The 16,336-nt window shown below is 40.0% G+C and overlaps 1 protein-coding gene across 1 annotated transcript in view; it reads right to left on the reverse strand.

Moving 5' to 3' along the window:
- The window catches only part of piezo1 (piezo-type mechanosensitive ion channel component 1), a 127,613-nt gene that overhangs the window by 81,236 nt on the left and 30,041 nt on the right, over positions 1–16,336 (reverse strand). Inside the window, exons 7-14 of the mRNA XM_054796223.1 lie at positions 12,047–12,212; positions 10,125–10,229; positions 6,805–6,883; positions 6,464–6,567; positions 5,248–5,327; positions 4,884–5,064; positions 2,110–2,215; positions 450–631 (exon numbers count right to left, since the gene is read on the reverse strand). Coding sequence (XP_054652198.1) covers positions 450–631; positions 2,110–2,215; positions 4,884–5,064; positions 5,248–5,327; positions 6,464–6,567; positions 6,805–6,883; positions 10,125–10,229; positions 12,047–12,212 — 1,003 coding nt within the window. The remainder of the gene's footprint in view (positions 1–449; positions 632–2,109; positions 2,216–4,883; positions 5,065–5,247; positions 5,328–6,463; positions 6,568–6,804; positions 6,884–10,124; positions 10,230–12,046; positions 12,213–16,336) is intronic.

Genomic DNA, 16,336 nt, shown 5'->3' on the forward strand with positions numbered 1-16,336 from the left:
TCACCCGCTTATTATCAGGAAAGATATTCAAGATCATTTTTCTCCCAGTTTAGATCTGATGTGATTTTGAAGTGTTCCTCTAATTTTTTTGAGCAGTGTATATATATATTGCTCAAAAAAATTGTCTGAAATGTCAACTGTCTATCAGTTTTAGAGCATAAAGATGTGGTATCGGAAGTATCAATATTTTGGTTTGTAATAATAATATAAAAAATAATTTGTGTTTGTAATAAAGAGACACATAAATGAGACACACTTAGCTGTCAGCTTTCAAAAACAGTATCTTGCAAACGTTGTGCATGCAAGTTCAAAGCTATTATAAAACCTGAGTGAGCAAGGCTGTGGTGCTCTGCACATGAAAATAGCCCTGGTACATTTCACACTCATCTAAGCAATGCTGCTGCAAGTCAGAGAAAACAACAAGCAGTCAACTGGTGTCTTATCCCAACCTGATATATACAGAGGCAGAGCAGGAAAAGCAGCATGTAGATGAGCTTGTATCCAACAAGTTTTCCCACAAAAGAGACCATGAGGAACATCCCGCCACACACGTAGATCCAATATTTGGCATAGCAACTCAGCACCATGCCTCCCAGGACCTTCAGCGCTGATTCATGTGAGGAATCCATCTCTTGGACAAAAGAACAAGACAAACAGAAAGTTAAAAATGATGGTACAAAGAAGCATTAGTGTATTTATTGTGAAATTATTTTATCTTAAAACTTTTATAAATGATCAGTGCCATATGTTTGCTGGACAAAATATTATGGATTAGTAATAGTATATGTGCTATTACGCTCATTCAAGTCAAAACAATTGGAAGGATCTTTGATTTCATTTCCAAATCAGCAATTCTTGTAATGTTCTTGAACAGGGGACAGCAGCTCCATGGCCTATTCCAGTCTTTACTGAGCCAAGGCACATATTTGACATTGGGAAAATCACACAGCACACCACCAAGCATGCCACGACGTAAGCGGCGTTTACACTTGCATGCATTTTGCTTCCGCATTGTCCGTGGCAACGCGTGTCATTTATTTATTTGTGGCACGCCTGAAAAGCGTGAACACAAGTTTGCACACTGTTTACGCATAAATTACGCCCTTGTCATGCAATTCGTGACTGAAAATGGTGCGCACTGGCACAAAATAATCACGCTTCCGTACAACAGATTTACACCTTATCAAGTAGTGTTTACATCTAGCGCACGACAATAGTACGCAAGACGCACATTGTTCCTGTATGAGTATGCAGTATCATCCACCACTTCCGCATCCGTGAAGCAGTCCTGGCATTATTTGGGCCCCCTGTGTCCTGCGTGATGCCACGCAACAGCAGGCATCACCCCTGTAGCTTCATTAATTCCTCTACGTATTTGCAAGGCACCTAACAAGATGTTGAACTCCAGAGAAGAATTGCATGCAAAAAAGAAAGATAAGTCTACATTTCCTCACAGCTGCAGATAGAGAATGTGCAAAAAGCAGGAAAGAGGCATTAAACCTGGGGGAAAAAAAGTGGCACGGACAGTGTGGGAGAGGGAATTGCTGACTAGAAGACATCATTTGGGGATTATGATCACTTATTAATAGAAAATCACAAGGAAGATCCAAGAGTCTACAGAAATGATTTGAGAATCCCCCTGATGTGCTACATGAGGTGGTGGAAAAGTTAACCCGTTCGTGTGAATGAGACATGCTCTGATACTCACCGCCAGCATTGTCTACACATAGGCTACGGCGCGTTCAAGTTGCCTTCACGACTATTTCACAGCTCTGTGCAGTTTACACATACTTCACACCTCTTTACCACCAATTTACTCACCGATATGCAAAACTGCGTACCAAAATGCGTACCAAAATGCGTTTAAACAAGCTTTATTCTGTTGCTTACTCCTTGGATATTTGAATTTTGATATTCATTATTAAAGACATCATAGTAACAAATGTTATGTTATGGAGTCTGACAAGGACTAGATTTTTGGGATTGGTGGTTGGTAGTGATGATAATATGATCATTCCTAAAACATACAGTATGTGCCAGTATACTGTAGTACACAACACAGACAAAGGTTTGCTTTTATCCTTCAATTCAGCATATAACCAAAATTACCTGTTGTGGTGACTTCTTGCAAGGGTGTGGCCATTTTTCTCCTCATGCTGAAGTTTTCCTTCACTGACTGACGTACTAAAAGCCAAAAGGTTGAGGTGAACAGGAGCTGAAGATGGACAGAGACGACATACAGCACATTCAGACAAACACGTCAAGTCACAAAGAATGTGAAGTGCTACCCAGCAGGGGCACAACTACCTACTTTCTTAGTATGCAAACTTACTACACTAGAACTGTTTTTTTTTGTGCCAGTTAGCCTGGTGCACAGGCCTTTTAAAAAAAAAAAAAAATTGTATTTCTATTTCTATTTTTTTATACACATATACATTTAATTATTAATATTTTTCTATATGACATTAAAATGATTTTGTGTGGGAAATGTTTTGAGTAAAGTTGTTTGGCATGTTATCTGGAGTCTGCATAGATTTTTAGATGAAGGAAAATTCCAACTAGCTCACTGTCAAAACATGGACATATGGCACCACCTAATGGAATGTTTACAATGAAAACATGAAGCACATGCAGTATTTCAGGATCATTCCTACCCATACACACTTCTGATCAAAATTTTTACCATGATGGATCTTAAGGAGGTCCTAAATTGCGATTCAAAATGCACAAAGAAGAATACAAAACAGACAAAACATTTTGAGTAAGCAACCATTGCAAACAAGGATGAACCCTCCAAGATCCTTGGGGTCAACTTGAACCCATTCAATGTTTGTGATTCAAAAAAAAAAAATAGTTGACTTTTTGTTTGTTTGATATTTCATGATTTATCATGGATTTGATAGCTACTACTGAGTCAGCATAAAATTATCATGATGATATTTTTTCAATCTGCTAAACATATATTGCACGCATAGGTGTTCCTCTGAGGTCAGTTTGTGTGTGACCCATGTGGGACCTAACATCCACACACCTGCAGGTGCAGAGTTGAAACTTTAATACCTTTTCATGGGAGACGGGAAATAATATGTAAAATTTACTATGTATATTCCACCTCTGCCACCCATCTCACTCTGCACACGACCCTTTTTAGCCTCTCCTATGAGTGGTGAGCCCATTGGAGGGGGGCCCCCACTTTGCCTCTTTGGGCTGTGCTCAGCTGGGCTTCCTGGGTTCAGGCCTGGCCACCTGACGCTTGCTGTGAAACCCCACCCTCCTGTGAACCGATGTTGGATAAGTGGAAAAACCCCTCAGACACACCAAATCAAACAACCAAAAAAAACTCTCTGACACTGCCGGTCTCAAGCCTGAATAACCAAAAAGGACGGTTGAGTGAGACTTTATAGTGACTAACCATATGTATGTACCAGTATGTTAGAAAAAAAGAAATAAGTAAATAACTGTGCTCATGACAGTAATGGGGGGAGGGCTCACCAACATCAATCAATATGGTTCTTTCTGGGAGAGTCATGAATGTGCACCCCAAATTTGAAAAGATATCGACGAACAATTTTCAAGATACATTAACTCTAAAACTGAAATTTGGACCTGATGGTGGCGCTGCAGGAAAGGGCATATCATCACCAAAACCAATAGTGCTCATTCTCTTGTGGCCACTCATGATTTCAGTTAATGTGACAAGATTTCAAGATTTCAAGATTTCAAGATAAAGTCATTTTAATTTACAAATTCGGCCTGATAGTGGCGCTAGAGAGTAGGTCAGGACTTCATCATTTAAGGGGTTATTTACCTATGCAACAAATGAACAAAGTGCCTGACAAAAACTTGCTAATCAATTTTCTGCAAATCGTTATATGGAGGTAAATATCCAGGGGGTCAAACTGAACCCTAGGGTAAAATGTGTGAATAATATTTGAGGAGAATATGACGGTTAAGCTCCCCGTGCTTGCGTGGGTTTTCTCCGAGTACTCCCATTTCCTCCCACACTCCAAAAACATGCAGGTGAGGTTAACTGGCGACTCTAAATTGTCCATAGGTATGAATGTGAGTGGGAATGGTTGTTTGTCTATATGTGCCCTGCCATTGGCTGGTGACCAGTCCAGGGTGTACCCCGCCTGTCGCCCGAAGTCAGCAGGGATAGGCTCCAGCATGCCCCCGCCACCCTAATGAGGAGAAGCGGCGTAGAAAATGGATGGAGGGATGAGAGTTAAGTAAAAATACAGTGAAAATACAGGGCAGAAACCTAAGGTAAGGCTGTCACGAGCATCTCTTCATTGTTTAGAGTGCAATCCAGCCTACCATCTGAGTGCACTCAGTGAGTGCACTGAATTGGATCATCCTCTTAACCCGTATTGACATAAAAAGAAATAAATAAATAACTCCATAGGAGGGCCGCATGGTGGCCTAGTGATTAGCATGCTGGCCACACAGTCAGGAGTTCTGGCAGATCTGGGTTGGATATGTTGGACATGTCTGTGTGTGAGTTTGCATGTTCTCCCCGTGCATTCGTGGGTTTTCTCCAGGTACTCCAGCTTCCTCCCACATTCCAAAAACATGCATGTTAGGTTAACTGGAGACTTGGCATAGAAATTGGATGGATGGAAATCAACATGTACAGTTGCTCAAATCCTAATTTGTTCCAGTCCTTCGTACCCCCAACTACACTTAAATCTAAATAACAAAAAGTAGATATAAAGAAAGTTATCGGTACCATATCAGTTTTGAGAAGCACAAAGTTATCGGTATGGGTATGAAAAAAGATAACGTGCATCTCTAGTTGTAATCCTTTACAACCCAGAAAATTGCATGCCTGCTGTATAAGCGAATTTTACTGCTTGATGGAATTGAAGTGAATCTTGTCTTACCATAGCTCCCAGTCTCAGACAGGGGTACTGCGCTTTATCCAGCCCTAGTTGTCTGAGACTCATGGTTCCCATAGTGGTAGGCAGTTCAGGGTCAAGTTCCATGGCCCATATATACTGCAGACAACACAGTGCCACACCATAAACCAAGATAAACGGAGAGCACAGCATGGCTGCATGTCGTCTGCAAAAAGAGAACGAGAATATTCACAGGCAACACAATTAAAGTGAATTAGATTCAATTTAAACTTTGAAACTTTCCGTCAAGTAAACTCAGAAATAGCGATGACTGTGAAAGTATTCCAATAAAATTAATTGCTAAAGGTTTTCATTGTGTTACTGTTGCACTCATGGCATAGGTTTTAACCTGGCACGCAGAATCCAGATGAGACAAGCCCACAGCAGCAAGACAAATGTCAGCCAGCTGTGGTACGTGATGCTCCAAACCTGAATAACAAGAAACAACACAAGAGTATTACATGTCGGCACAACTGATTGTTTTCTTTCAGATGCCTTCTCTGGGTGTGAGATACATTTTTCAAGGTCTGTAAATATGCTGACGTTACTGCTATGTTGTACAAATATTGAAGTCAATGTTAATTAATTTAGGCTTTCAACATACATCAGGCAAAATTAGGCAACAAGTTATACAGAGAATCCCTGCATACTTGTTAGTCGGAATTTCTCTCAAATTTGGAGATTGTTGGTCAATGTGATTTTTTTCTCCGTAAATAGGCTGGTTTTGTTCGACAGAAAAAACAATCATCCTAAGTCAGTAGTAATTTATAAACAGGTGAAATGTAGAGCATGCCAGTACCCACACTTTTTATATGTTTATGTTGTTATGCGTCACTGATTTTTTTTTTCATCAAGAGTTAAGATTCCGCACCTCGTTTGGTGGCCCTTGAACGCCCCATAGCTGCTGTGAGATGAAAAAGTTCAAGTTATGTACAGTATAACTAGGGATGCTCCGATCCAGGTTTTATGCTGCCGATTCAGATACTGATCTTCCATGAGTGAGATCGGCCAATAGCGATCACATGGATTACTGTACATTTTTCAAATTATGTATGATGAGTGGTACTGGCCAGGGATGCCGTGAGACAATTCCAAGGGCCCCTCGGCAAATATGTGATTATTAAAAAATAAACTTTAGGGCGTATAGTTTTTTGGGGGGGGGTTGCCTGCATTTATGTGAAAGGATTTAACTGTCAAAGGAAGTCATTGAGAACCACTGTACTGAAAACCACACCTGCCCTCAGCTTCCCTCTGCATTTCATCTTGATTGCTTCCCTCAACTGTTCATTCTGAAGCGTAGTGCTGTTTTTCCCTTTTCCAGCTTCTAAATGTAAATCTCATTGTACATTGCATAGTGACAATAAAAGGCATTCTTTTCTATTCTAGAATAGGAAATATTTTGCGTTCCAAAAATAACCATTTTTATGGGCGTCTCAATTGCTCATACATTTTCACCATTACTGCCACAAGGGGGGGGCGGGGGGATCAACTGTATAGGAGCTATTGCAGTGTTTTATTTTATACTGTACATGTATACATCAACAATGTTTTATCTAAATCATTACCATCATTGCTATCAGGGCGCAGACATAGCTCTGTTGCAACACCACCTTTCCCAGAATTAAAAATGGACTTTCAGCTTGTTGGCCACCACTGGCATGACCAAAACCTGTCAAAAAATAGACGTCAGTTTGGATCACAATAAACTGCCACAGTGCAATCATGAGTATTCATTCCCTTCCAAAGATATGGTAACAAGGCCAAGTTCAAGTTCTCCTGGACTTGGTTATACTTTTTTTTTTTTTTTTGGGGGGGGGGGGGGGGGGGGGGTTCAGGACAGCTTGAAATTTTGTATAATCTTAAAATAAAGTGAATAAACATACTGTAAAGTAAAAAAAACACATACCAAGTTCTGGTGGACTTCCTTCAGCCACCGTTTCATTTCTTTCTCTTGTGAGTTCACTTTCCACACACAAGAGCATACGCTGTAGCACAGGAAAAAGAACAACACTGCATTGTACATGTTGACACCATTAATAAAATAAATATATCAAGAGTAGGGGTGTCACCATACACTCAGCTCACGAGACGAGACCAAACACGATATTGGGTTCATGGGATCGAGACCATATTTGAACATTACTTTTAAGAAAACTACAATGACAAAATATAGCAGTGGACAAACAGACTTTTTTTTTAATTGAAGTGAGTCCCAAAACAATGCAGGTACATTTTGAAACATGATGCTTTGAACTGTTAAACTTTTTTCCACAACTTGAATGACGGCAGTTGTAGCCGCTGCTACAAATCATTTATGATGACGCGTAGTTACGTAAAGACACATGTCAAATAGATTGCAGTAGACTAGTTTTGTATTTACACAAAAAAAAACTACAGTTCATGTAATGCTTTGGAGGTACCAGGAAGTAGCAAAATAGTATCACGTTTTCTTTTGCCATGATTGTGTTTTGATCTGACAAATTTTACTCAAGTTTGATGAAATGTATCACTACAGCTTCTCCATTGGAAAAGACAGATACACGTCACAAGCAAATGGCACTGCAAACACTGACGCAGACAGGATTGCAAAGTTTCGAGTGTGCATAAAGTGGTTCTAATCCTGCCTGGCCACTGCAACGTGTATTATCATTCACACTAGCCATGCCATGGCTCACAGCCTGAAAGACTTCGGGATGCCCTGTTGTGAGGAGACAGCTTTTCTCTCAACAAGAAATATCGTCATGTTTTCATCTCGTGAGACCTCATGACGAGGTCTCGTGACACCCCACGACAAAATCATTTTAACTACGTTCAGCAAAAATATAAAAGCAACACCACCTTTCATGAGCTGAACTCCAAAAATGTAAAACGTTGTCTATGTATACCAAAGGCCTATGTTTCAAATATTATTGACCAATTGTGTTAGTAAGCATTCATAATTCATCCACCTCGTAGGTGTGGCATATCAAAATGCTAATTAGACAGCTATCGCACAGGTGTGCTTTAGGCTGGCCACAACAAAAGGCCACTCCAAAATGTGTAGTTTTACTGTATTGGGGGAGGCTTCGGTGGGTCAGAGAACCAGTCAGGATCTGGTGTGATCACCATTTGCCTGACAGTGCAACAAATCTACTTCTTTTTGATTTTGTCCTGTAGAATGTTGGCCCAGTCCTCTTCAATGGCTGCGTAAAGTTGCTAGATATTGGCAGGAACCGGAACACACTGTCGTATACGCCAATAAAGAGCATCCCAAACATACTCAATGGGTGACATGTCCAGTGTGTATCCTGTCCATGCAAGAACTGGGATATTTTCAGCTTCCCTGTGTACAGATCCTTCCAACACGGGGCTGTGCATTATTATGCTGCAACATGAGGTGAGGGTCGTGAATGAACAACAATGGATTATGACAATCGATTGTTGCAGCAGGTTAACATGCTGGACGTGGAGGTCCTGGGGTGGTGCGGTTACATGAGGTCTGCGGATGTAAGGCTGTTTGATATAGTAATCCCTCATTTATGGCAGTGAATTGGTTGCAGACCTGACCGTGTTAAATGCATTTCCACAATATAGGATTCAATGTTAATAAATGGAAGATTTTTGGAGTTAGATCATACAAAACGTGTTTATGACTTTCTAAATGCAGGTTTTAGCATCAATAGAGGGCATGAAATAACACCCCTACAGTCACTTTTACACTCCAATTCATCTTTGTTTACATCATATTGCTCATGCTACGGGATTACTGCAGGGACAGATGGGACAGATGGCCGCTGCTAGCATAGCAATCGACCGAGCTAACTACTTAGCCTCTCCAATTTACTTATTCTAAACTTAAGAAAGTGTTTAAAACGCAGTGTGGAAGAAGGACAAATAAGTATAAAAATACTTACCACTTCCACACAGAACGAGAGGAGAACCTTTCCCCCCCCCCACTCTCAGTCATGGCATGTCCATCTGGCCTCCGCTGGCTCCATGCGGTGTGAAAGGTAATGTAATCTAACGTCATGTCTCATAATATTACTGATGCCTATTTACCACAATAAAAATTGTCTTTCAATATTTTTTTACTAATAGTCAGCCATAGTCAACCACAAACAACCATCATTTATGAATTATTATTTGAAAAAATGCAGGGGAGCGATACATAGCAAGCCCCAAATTCTGCCAAATTCTCTGAAACTCTTTTGGATTGTGCAATTGCTGGGTTTCACACGACGTCACATGCGGTTGTTGTCGGCACCACCTCAAAAAGATGGGGGCAAAAAAAGCGTATTCGTAACTAGAGGTCAAAAATGCCGCATACATCTGCCATGCTCAGATATTCAAATATGTATTTGGGAAAACGCTACTATTAAGATAGTCCATCATTTTTTAACTGGAAAAAAGTTAAGGAAGCAACCAAAAAACGCAGAGAAGCCACCTTTTTCATCGTTTGCTAACCAGCTGTGGCTCTTGTGGAGTGGAGCCGAGTAAACACGCTGCAGTTTACAGCGAGCAACAACAAGCACAATTTATACTAAAATCAAAAGTAAAAAAATTGTTGGAACTGAAAAATGTGAAATGCAGCCACCTGGAAGAATGTCCAGCGATGCGTGGCCGTGAGGGTAACTAGCTAGCTTCTATCTGCCTGGAAACCGTGCGTAAAATCAGGCTAAAAATCAGCTGTGGAGCTCAAACAGTGCAGTGATACAATGATGGACATTTACAAGAATGTATTCAAGCACACTGATTGGATATAAGAGCGCAAACTGACATTGTACAAGCATTATTTACATTTTATCTGACGTTGAGATATCATTTCAATGACATGCATTGTTGTTTCCTTAATCTCCAAAGTATTGCACACACTGAGTGTTTATGTGACCTTATGCTATGCTTGCCCCCTTCCCCCGTCTGCTCACCGGAAGTGATTGCAAGGTCACATGGTTGAAACCCAGCAATTATCATGCCGTTGAATCACCATCTGATATGGCACACCTGTAAGGTGGATGGATTATCTCGGCAAAGGAGAAGTGCTTGGTAACACAGACAGAGACAGACTTGTGAAAAATGTTTGTGAGAAATAGGCCTTTTGTACACATAGAAAAGATTCATTCAAGTTTAGGCTGCAATTGAAAGCAAGCTTTCCTCATGACTCCACTACAAAATGTAATGATCTCTGTGGAATGTAATCGTCCAATGAAAACAAAATAGCGTAATGAATAAATAATGTTATGAATCTACCTGGGTTTCATTTTCACAGTTGTCCCTCTTTTGATTCCATGAGCTTAACTCTACCATCTCCTCTTCCAGCACATGTGCATTTTTGGGCAGCTGTTTCTCTTCTTCCTGAGGAAAGGGAGAAAAACTGTCTGGTAAATTTATAACGTAAATCCTCTAAATTCGAACACCCCAAAAGTCCAGTACAATTTCGAAAAGCGTGGGGAAGAGGGACAAAGTAAGGAGCAAAAAACAACAACAAAAAAAAAACACAAAAAAAACCATACCACTTCCACACAGGAAGGAAAGATGACTTTTTTCATCCATGGCTGACTCCATGCAGTGCAAGTTAAGATAATGACAATCTAATGTCTCATCAATGTAACATTACAGTGTAGAATACAACATATGACTTGTTTTTCAATATCTTTTGACAAACAATAGGCCTTAATCAACCACGAAACTCATCATTTATTAATGAATTAATATTAAATAACCGCAATAGACTACACTCCGAGTATACTGTATACTCTATACACACACACACACACACACACACACACATATATATACAGTGGTATGAAAAAGTGCTGTGATTTATTTTTTGCATGTTTGTCACACTTAGTTTCACACTTTGTTTTGTTAAATATTAGTCAATGAAAACACAACTGAACAGAAAATGCAGTTTTTAAATTAAACTTTTTATTATGAAAGAAGAAGAAAAAAATCCAAACCGACATGGCCCTAAACCTAATAAGTGGTTGGGCCACCCTGAGCAGCAACAACTGCAATCAAGCGTTTGTGATAACTTCCAATGAGTCTCTTACAGCGCTGGGGAGGATTTTTGGCCCACTCATCTCTGAAGAATTGTTGTCATTCAGCCACATTGGAGGGTTTTCTAGCATGAAGCGCCTTTAAGGTCATACCACAGCATCTCAATAGGATTCAAGTCAGGACTTTGACTAGGCCACTCCAAAGTCTTCAGCCATTCAGAGGTGGACTTGCTGGTGTGTTTTGGATCATTGGCCTGCTGCACAACCCAAGTCGCTTTCAGCTTAAGGTCACCAACAGATGGCCGGACTTTCTCCTTCCGGATTTGTTGGTAGACAGCAGAATTCCATTTATCACAGCAAGTCTTCCAGGTCCTAAAGCAGCAAAACAGCCCCAAACCATCACACTACCACCATTATATTTTACTATTGCTATGATATTCTTTTTCTGAAATGCAGCGTTAGTTTTACGCCAGATGTAATGGGACACACACCTTCCAAAAAGTTTAACTTTTGTCTCATCAGACAACAGAGTATTTTCCCAAATGTCTTGAGGATTATCAAAGAGATGAGCCTTAATGTTCTTTTTGTTCAGCAGTGGTTTTGGTCTTGGAACTCTGCCATGCAGGCCGTTTTTGCTGTTTTTGTTGTTGTGGGGTCTTTTGTGACCTCTTGGATAAGTCGTTGCGGTGCTCATTTTGGTTGGCCGGCCTTCCCACTCCTGGGAAGGTTCACCACTGTTCCATGTTTTCACAATTTGTGGATAATGGCTGTCACTGTTGATCACTCGAGTCCCAAAGATTTAGAAATGGCTTTATAACCTTTCCCACACTGATAGATCTCAGTTAATCTGAGTTCCATTATGTTTTAACAGGCGGGGAGAGCACTTTTTCACACAAGGTCATTTAGGCTTGGATTTTTTATTTCCCTTAATAATAAAAAGTTTTATTCAAAAACTGTTTTTTTAAAACTGTTTCTTGCTAAGAGTGGTTGCATCTTCTGCTGTAGCCATTCTACTTTTGTTCATGAAGTCATCCATGAAATGTTGAAAAGTGCTACATGAAATCTAATCCGTTATTATTAACAGTAGCTAGGTTTTTTTCTCCTCAAAGTACAAACTGATGGTTGTAATTGATTCCATTTCCATTACACACAGCCAAGGAGAGCAAAACATACCTGGTTAGGTGTTCCATGACCTGTCTTCAGGACTGTTGCTGAGGTAATGTAGAGAAGGAAAAGTATTCCTGGATTGACGTAAACCGGCCAGTCATACTCAGCGTTAAGATTGAAATCATCCAGTGAAGAGCAGTTTGGCTTGATAATGTCCTTCAGACCAAAGACTCTTGACAGGAAGAAAAAAGATAAAGGTTGGGATGAGTAGAGTCATTCATTGCCAGAGCAAATAAAACAATGTTTATTTCATGCTGATGAAGGTACACTCTATGGACAAAAGTATGATGTGCACATTGCTTTCAGAAAGTAGTCAAAGCTACTAGATGTCATGGGAGTGATACTGTGCAATATTTAGAGGAGGGTTTGGGGGGTGTACACCCCCCCATTTTGAGGCACCCACGATTTTTTTTGCCACCATAAAAGCTAATAAAATGATAAACCATCCTGTATTCCAGTCACCCAGTCCCAGTGAAGGTACATGTTCTGAATTATGGGCGCGTGGTGGACGCATATGCCAGAATGCAACAGAGACGCATGCTACTCCTGAACCCACTGTCAGGCTGATCATTTACATTGGACATTGAACGTGTGCTGTACATGGCCATTCAGGTGGTGGTGCAAAATAAAGGTTCCAGTACCCTTGCAAGGGTGCAGAGCTAGTCCAGTGTTCCACAACCGGGACGAAAACCACATTGCACCTCCTGTAGCTGAGGTTCGACCAACGGTCGTACCCTTCTCTCCAGCACCCTGGAATAGACTTTCCCAGGGAGGCTGAGGAGTGTGATCCCCCTATAGTTGGAACACACCTTCTGGTCACCCTTCTTAAAAAGGGGGACCGCCACACTGGTCTGGCAATCCAGAGGTACTGTTTGCGACTTCCATGCAACGTTGAAGAGACGTGTCGTAGCTCAGTCACAATCATTCACAAGATTCACACAAACTGTCAGTTGTTCGACATAAAAAAAAAAGCTGTCTTCTTTGGAGCTTGTTGCAGACAGTGACACCGTTTATTTCCTGGTGTGAGACAATGTGCACTGGTCAATACTGTAATGCCCCTTGTGGGGAAGGAGAGATCACGTCGCGGATGCACTTTAATCGCTTTATTAACAACGGTTTATTAACCAAGTAGTTCTTTACAACTTTTATCTGCAGTCCCACAGTGCCCTCTACTGGTTAACATGTAACAGTATAATTATATGTATCTGCAAACACAGCAAGCTTCTAATCACAGACATGTTAATATGTGTTGACATGTTAATAAATTCAAAATGGCCACCAACCTGTCTATAGCGGCCACTTTTGCCGTTTCCCTTTAGTGGCCGCTATAGACAGGTTTGACTGTAGTCTTAAGATTTTATATATATATATATATATATATATATATATATATATATATATATATATATATATATATATATATATATATATATATATATATATATATATACACACACATACATACACAGACGCCCCTACAACGTAAATAATCCATTCCAAGAACCTTTATGTTATAGGGATTTTATGTTATACAAAGCGTAAAATACATGTAAATAGCCTAACCCGTTCCAAGATCTTCCCAAACTCACACCTTTGGGCCTTCAAAATATTCAAAGTCCCCCGAATATGGTGGGAAAATATAACAAAACAGCATAAACATAGTAGAGTAACATTCCAATATAAAATAAGGTAAATAAGGTATAATGGTCGATGGGGAACGGCTGCATAGTCTAGCAACCACTTCATTTCATACCACCTTCATGCTTCTGGATCATTTCCTGCTTTGTTTCGATTGACAACTTTTCCGTTTTTTTCTTCTCACTTGTTTACAAAGAAAAGTAAACAAATTAAAAAGAGATTTCAATGCATGCGAACTACTTTAAGGGCGACTACGATGAGGAACAGAGCAGCATGTCTCTCATAAACACACCTACGCGCTGGATTAGTCAGCCAATGAGATGAGAGCGTAGGCGGTGCTCCGATAATCAGCCAATGAGAGCATGAAGCGTCAGAAATTCTGCATAACTTCCTGTTTTGTTTCAATCGACAACTTTTCCCTTTTTTCTTACCACTTACACTTGGTTTAGGGCCCATCACTACGGTAATTTTAACACAAAGAAAAGTAATGAAATTAAGAAGAGATTTCAATGCGTGCAAACTAGTTTAAGGGCGACTAAGATGAGGAAGGGAGCTCACACACACAAACATGGGTGCGCTGGATAAGTCAGCCAATGAGATAAGAGCGTAGGCGGCGCCCCGATAATCAGCCAATGAGATGAGAGCATAGGCGGTTCCCTGATAATCAGCTAATGAGAGCGTGAAGCCAGAAGGCGTCACCAAGTGCACTCTGTTAGTCTCTCTGTCACTTGCATGGACTTGACGCTTTATGTTATATGGAATTCCTTACGTAATACGATGCGAAAAATTTACATAAATTCTTTACATTCAGTGGAATTTACGTAAAAGGAGGTTTACGTTATGCTCAATGATGTTCTTATGTTTCAAGTACATGGGCCAGGCGTGGCCGTCAAAGAGGCCGGGGGGGGGGGGGGGGGGGGGGGGGGGGGGGGGGGGTCTGGTACCGTGTAGTTCCAAGATAGATAGATATATATATATATATATATATATATATATATATATATATATATATATATATGTGTGTGTCTCACATTAACAATATACAACATAAAGTAGCAAGAAATGCATCGAAATTGAATAAAGCAATATTCATCCTCAATCAAAAATCACTCCATACTCTCTATTGCTCTCTGGTATTACCATATCTAGGATAGGATAATATAATCATCATATAATCATAGGATAATCCATATAGAGCGCATGCAAATCTTCTATTTCAAAAATCACAATTAATAAAATCTAGATAATTTTCAAACAGCTAAAATTATACACAATAATCTGCTTCCCAAAAATGTCATACAACTGTTCAAGAGAGAAAAAATATGACCTCAGGGAAAAATTTAACTTAAAACATCCATCCATCCATTTTCTATACCGCTTCATCCTCATTATGGTGGCGGGGGCACGCTGGAGCCTATCCCAGCTGACTTCGGGCGACAGGCGGGGTACACCCTGGACTGGTCGCCAGCCAATGGCAGGGCACATATAGACAAACAAGCATTCACACTCACATTCATACCTATGGACAATTTAGAGTCGCCAATTAACCTCACCTGCATGTTTTTTGGGAATGTGGGAGGAAGCCGGAGTACCCGGAGAAAACCCACACACACACGGGGAGAACATGCAAACTCCACACAGAAATGCCCAAGGGAGAATCGAACTAAATATAAATTAAACCATTACCATATCCATGCATCAAGATGAGAAATGCCGGGGGATCTTGTCATGTTGTGTACGTTTCAAAGCACTGAAATGGTCAATAAAAATAATTGTACAGGGGAACCTCGTTTTTTTTAGGATTTGGGTTTTTAAATTATTGCAAAAAATATGCTCAGTCTTTGAGAAGAATGCATCGCACAGTAATCCCTCATTTATCGCAGTTAATTGGCTCTAGACACGACCGCAACAAGTTAATTTCAACAAAGTAGGATTCAATATTAATATTAGAAAACCTGTTTATGTATGACTTTACCATTATTAGAGTCCTTTAGACATGAAATAACACCCCTATATAGTCACCTTTACACTCATATCAACAGTAGATCAGAGAAATAATCAGAGAAAATAAAACTCCTTCTCGTGTGTGCTTCAATGTCTTCCAGACATGTGGACAGGAAGTGACGTCAGAGATTCAGGATGTGATGAGTGTTTGCTGCAGTTGTTATGGTGGTGATGACTTATTATTTTCTTATTGTGCCTGTTGTGAGATAAATAATTCTAACAAAGCCAGTGTAACCAGTGTACTACAGTTCATCAGTATTGCCTTAAACTGTATTTGTATTTAGTTCATTTACAACATTTTTATGCTTCAGAATTTTATTAAATAGAATTTAGGCCAAGAATACGTAATATTTGCTTAGATATGCATTTTTTGGACTAATAGTAGGTCATAGTCAACCACAAAACAGCAATCATTGATGAATTAATACATTTTTGAAAAACTGCGACAGAGTGAGGGAGCGATGTTCGAACCGCGATGGAGCGAGGGACGGCTGTAATTCTTTTAGACTATGCCAGCCAGGGAATCCTTTAATCTAGAGATGCACAATATCTATTTTTTCAAACTGATACCAATAACTCCCTTCTTCTCAAGACCGATATGGTACAGATAACCGATAACTTTTTTATATCTACTTTTTTATTTACATTTAAGTG

The sequence above is a fragment of the Dunckerocampus dactyliophorus genome, chromosome 13, assembly GCF_027744805.1.
Source record: "Dunckerocampus dactyliophorus isolate RoL2022-P2 chromosome 13, RoL_Ddac_1.1, whole genome shotgun sequence".
Taxonomy (NCBI): Eukaryota; Metazoa; Chordata; class Actinopteri; order Syngnathiformes; family Syngnathidae; genus Dunckerocampus; species Dunckerocampus dactyliophorus.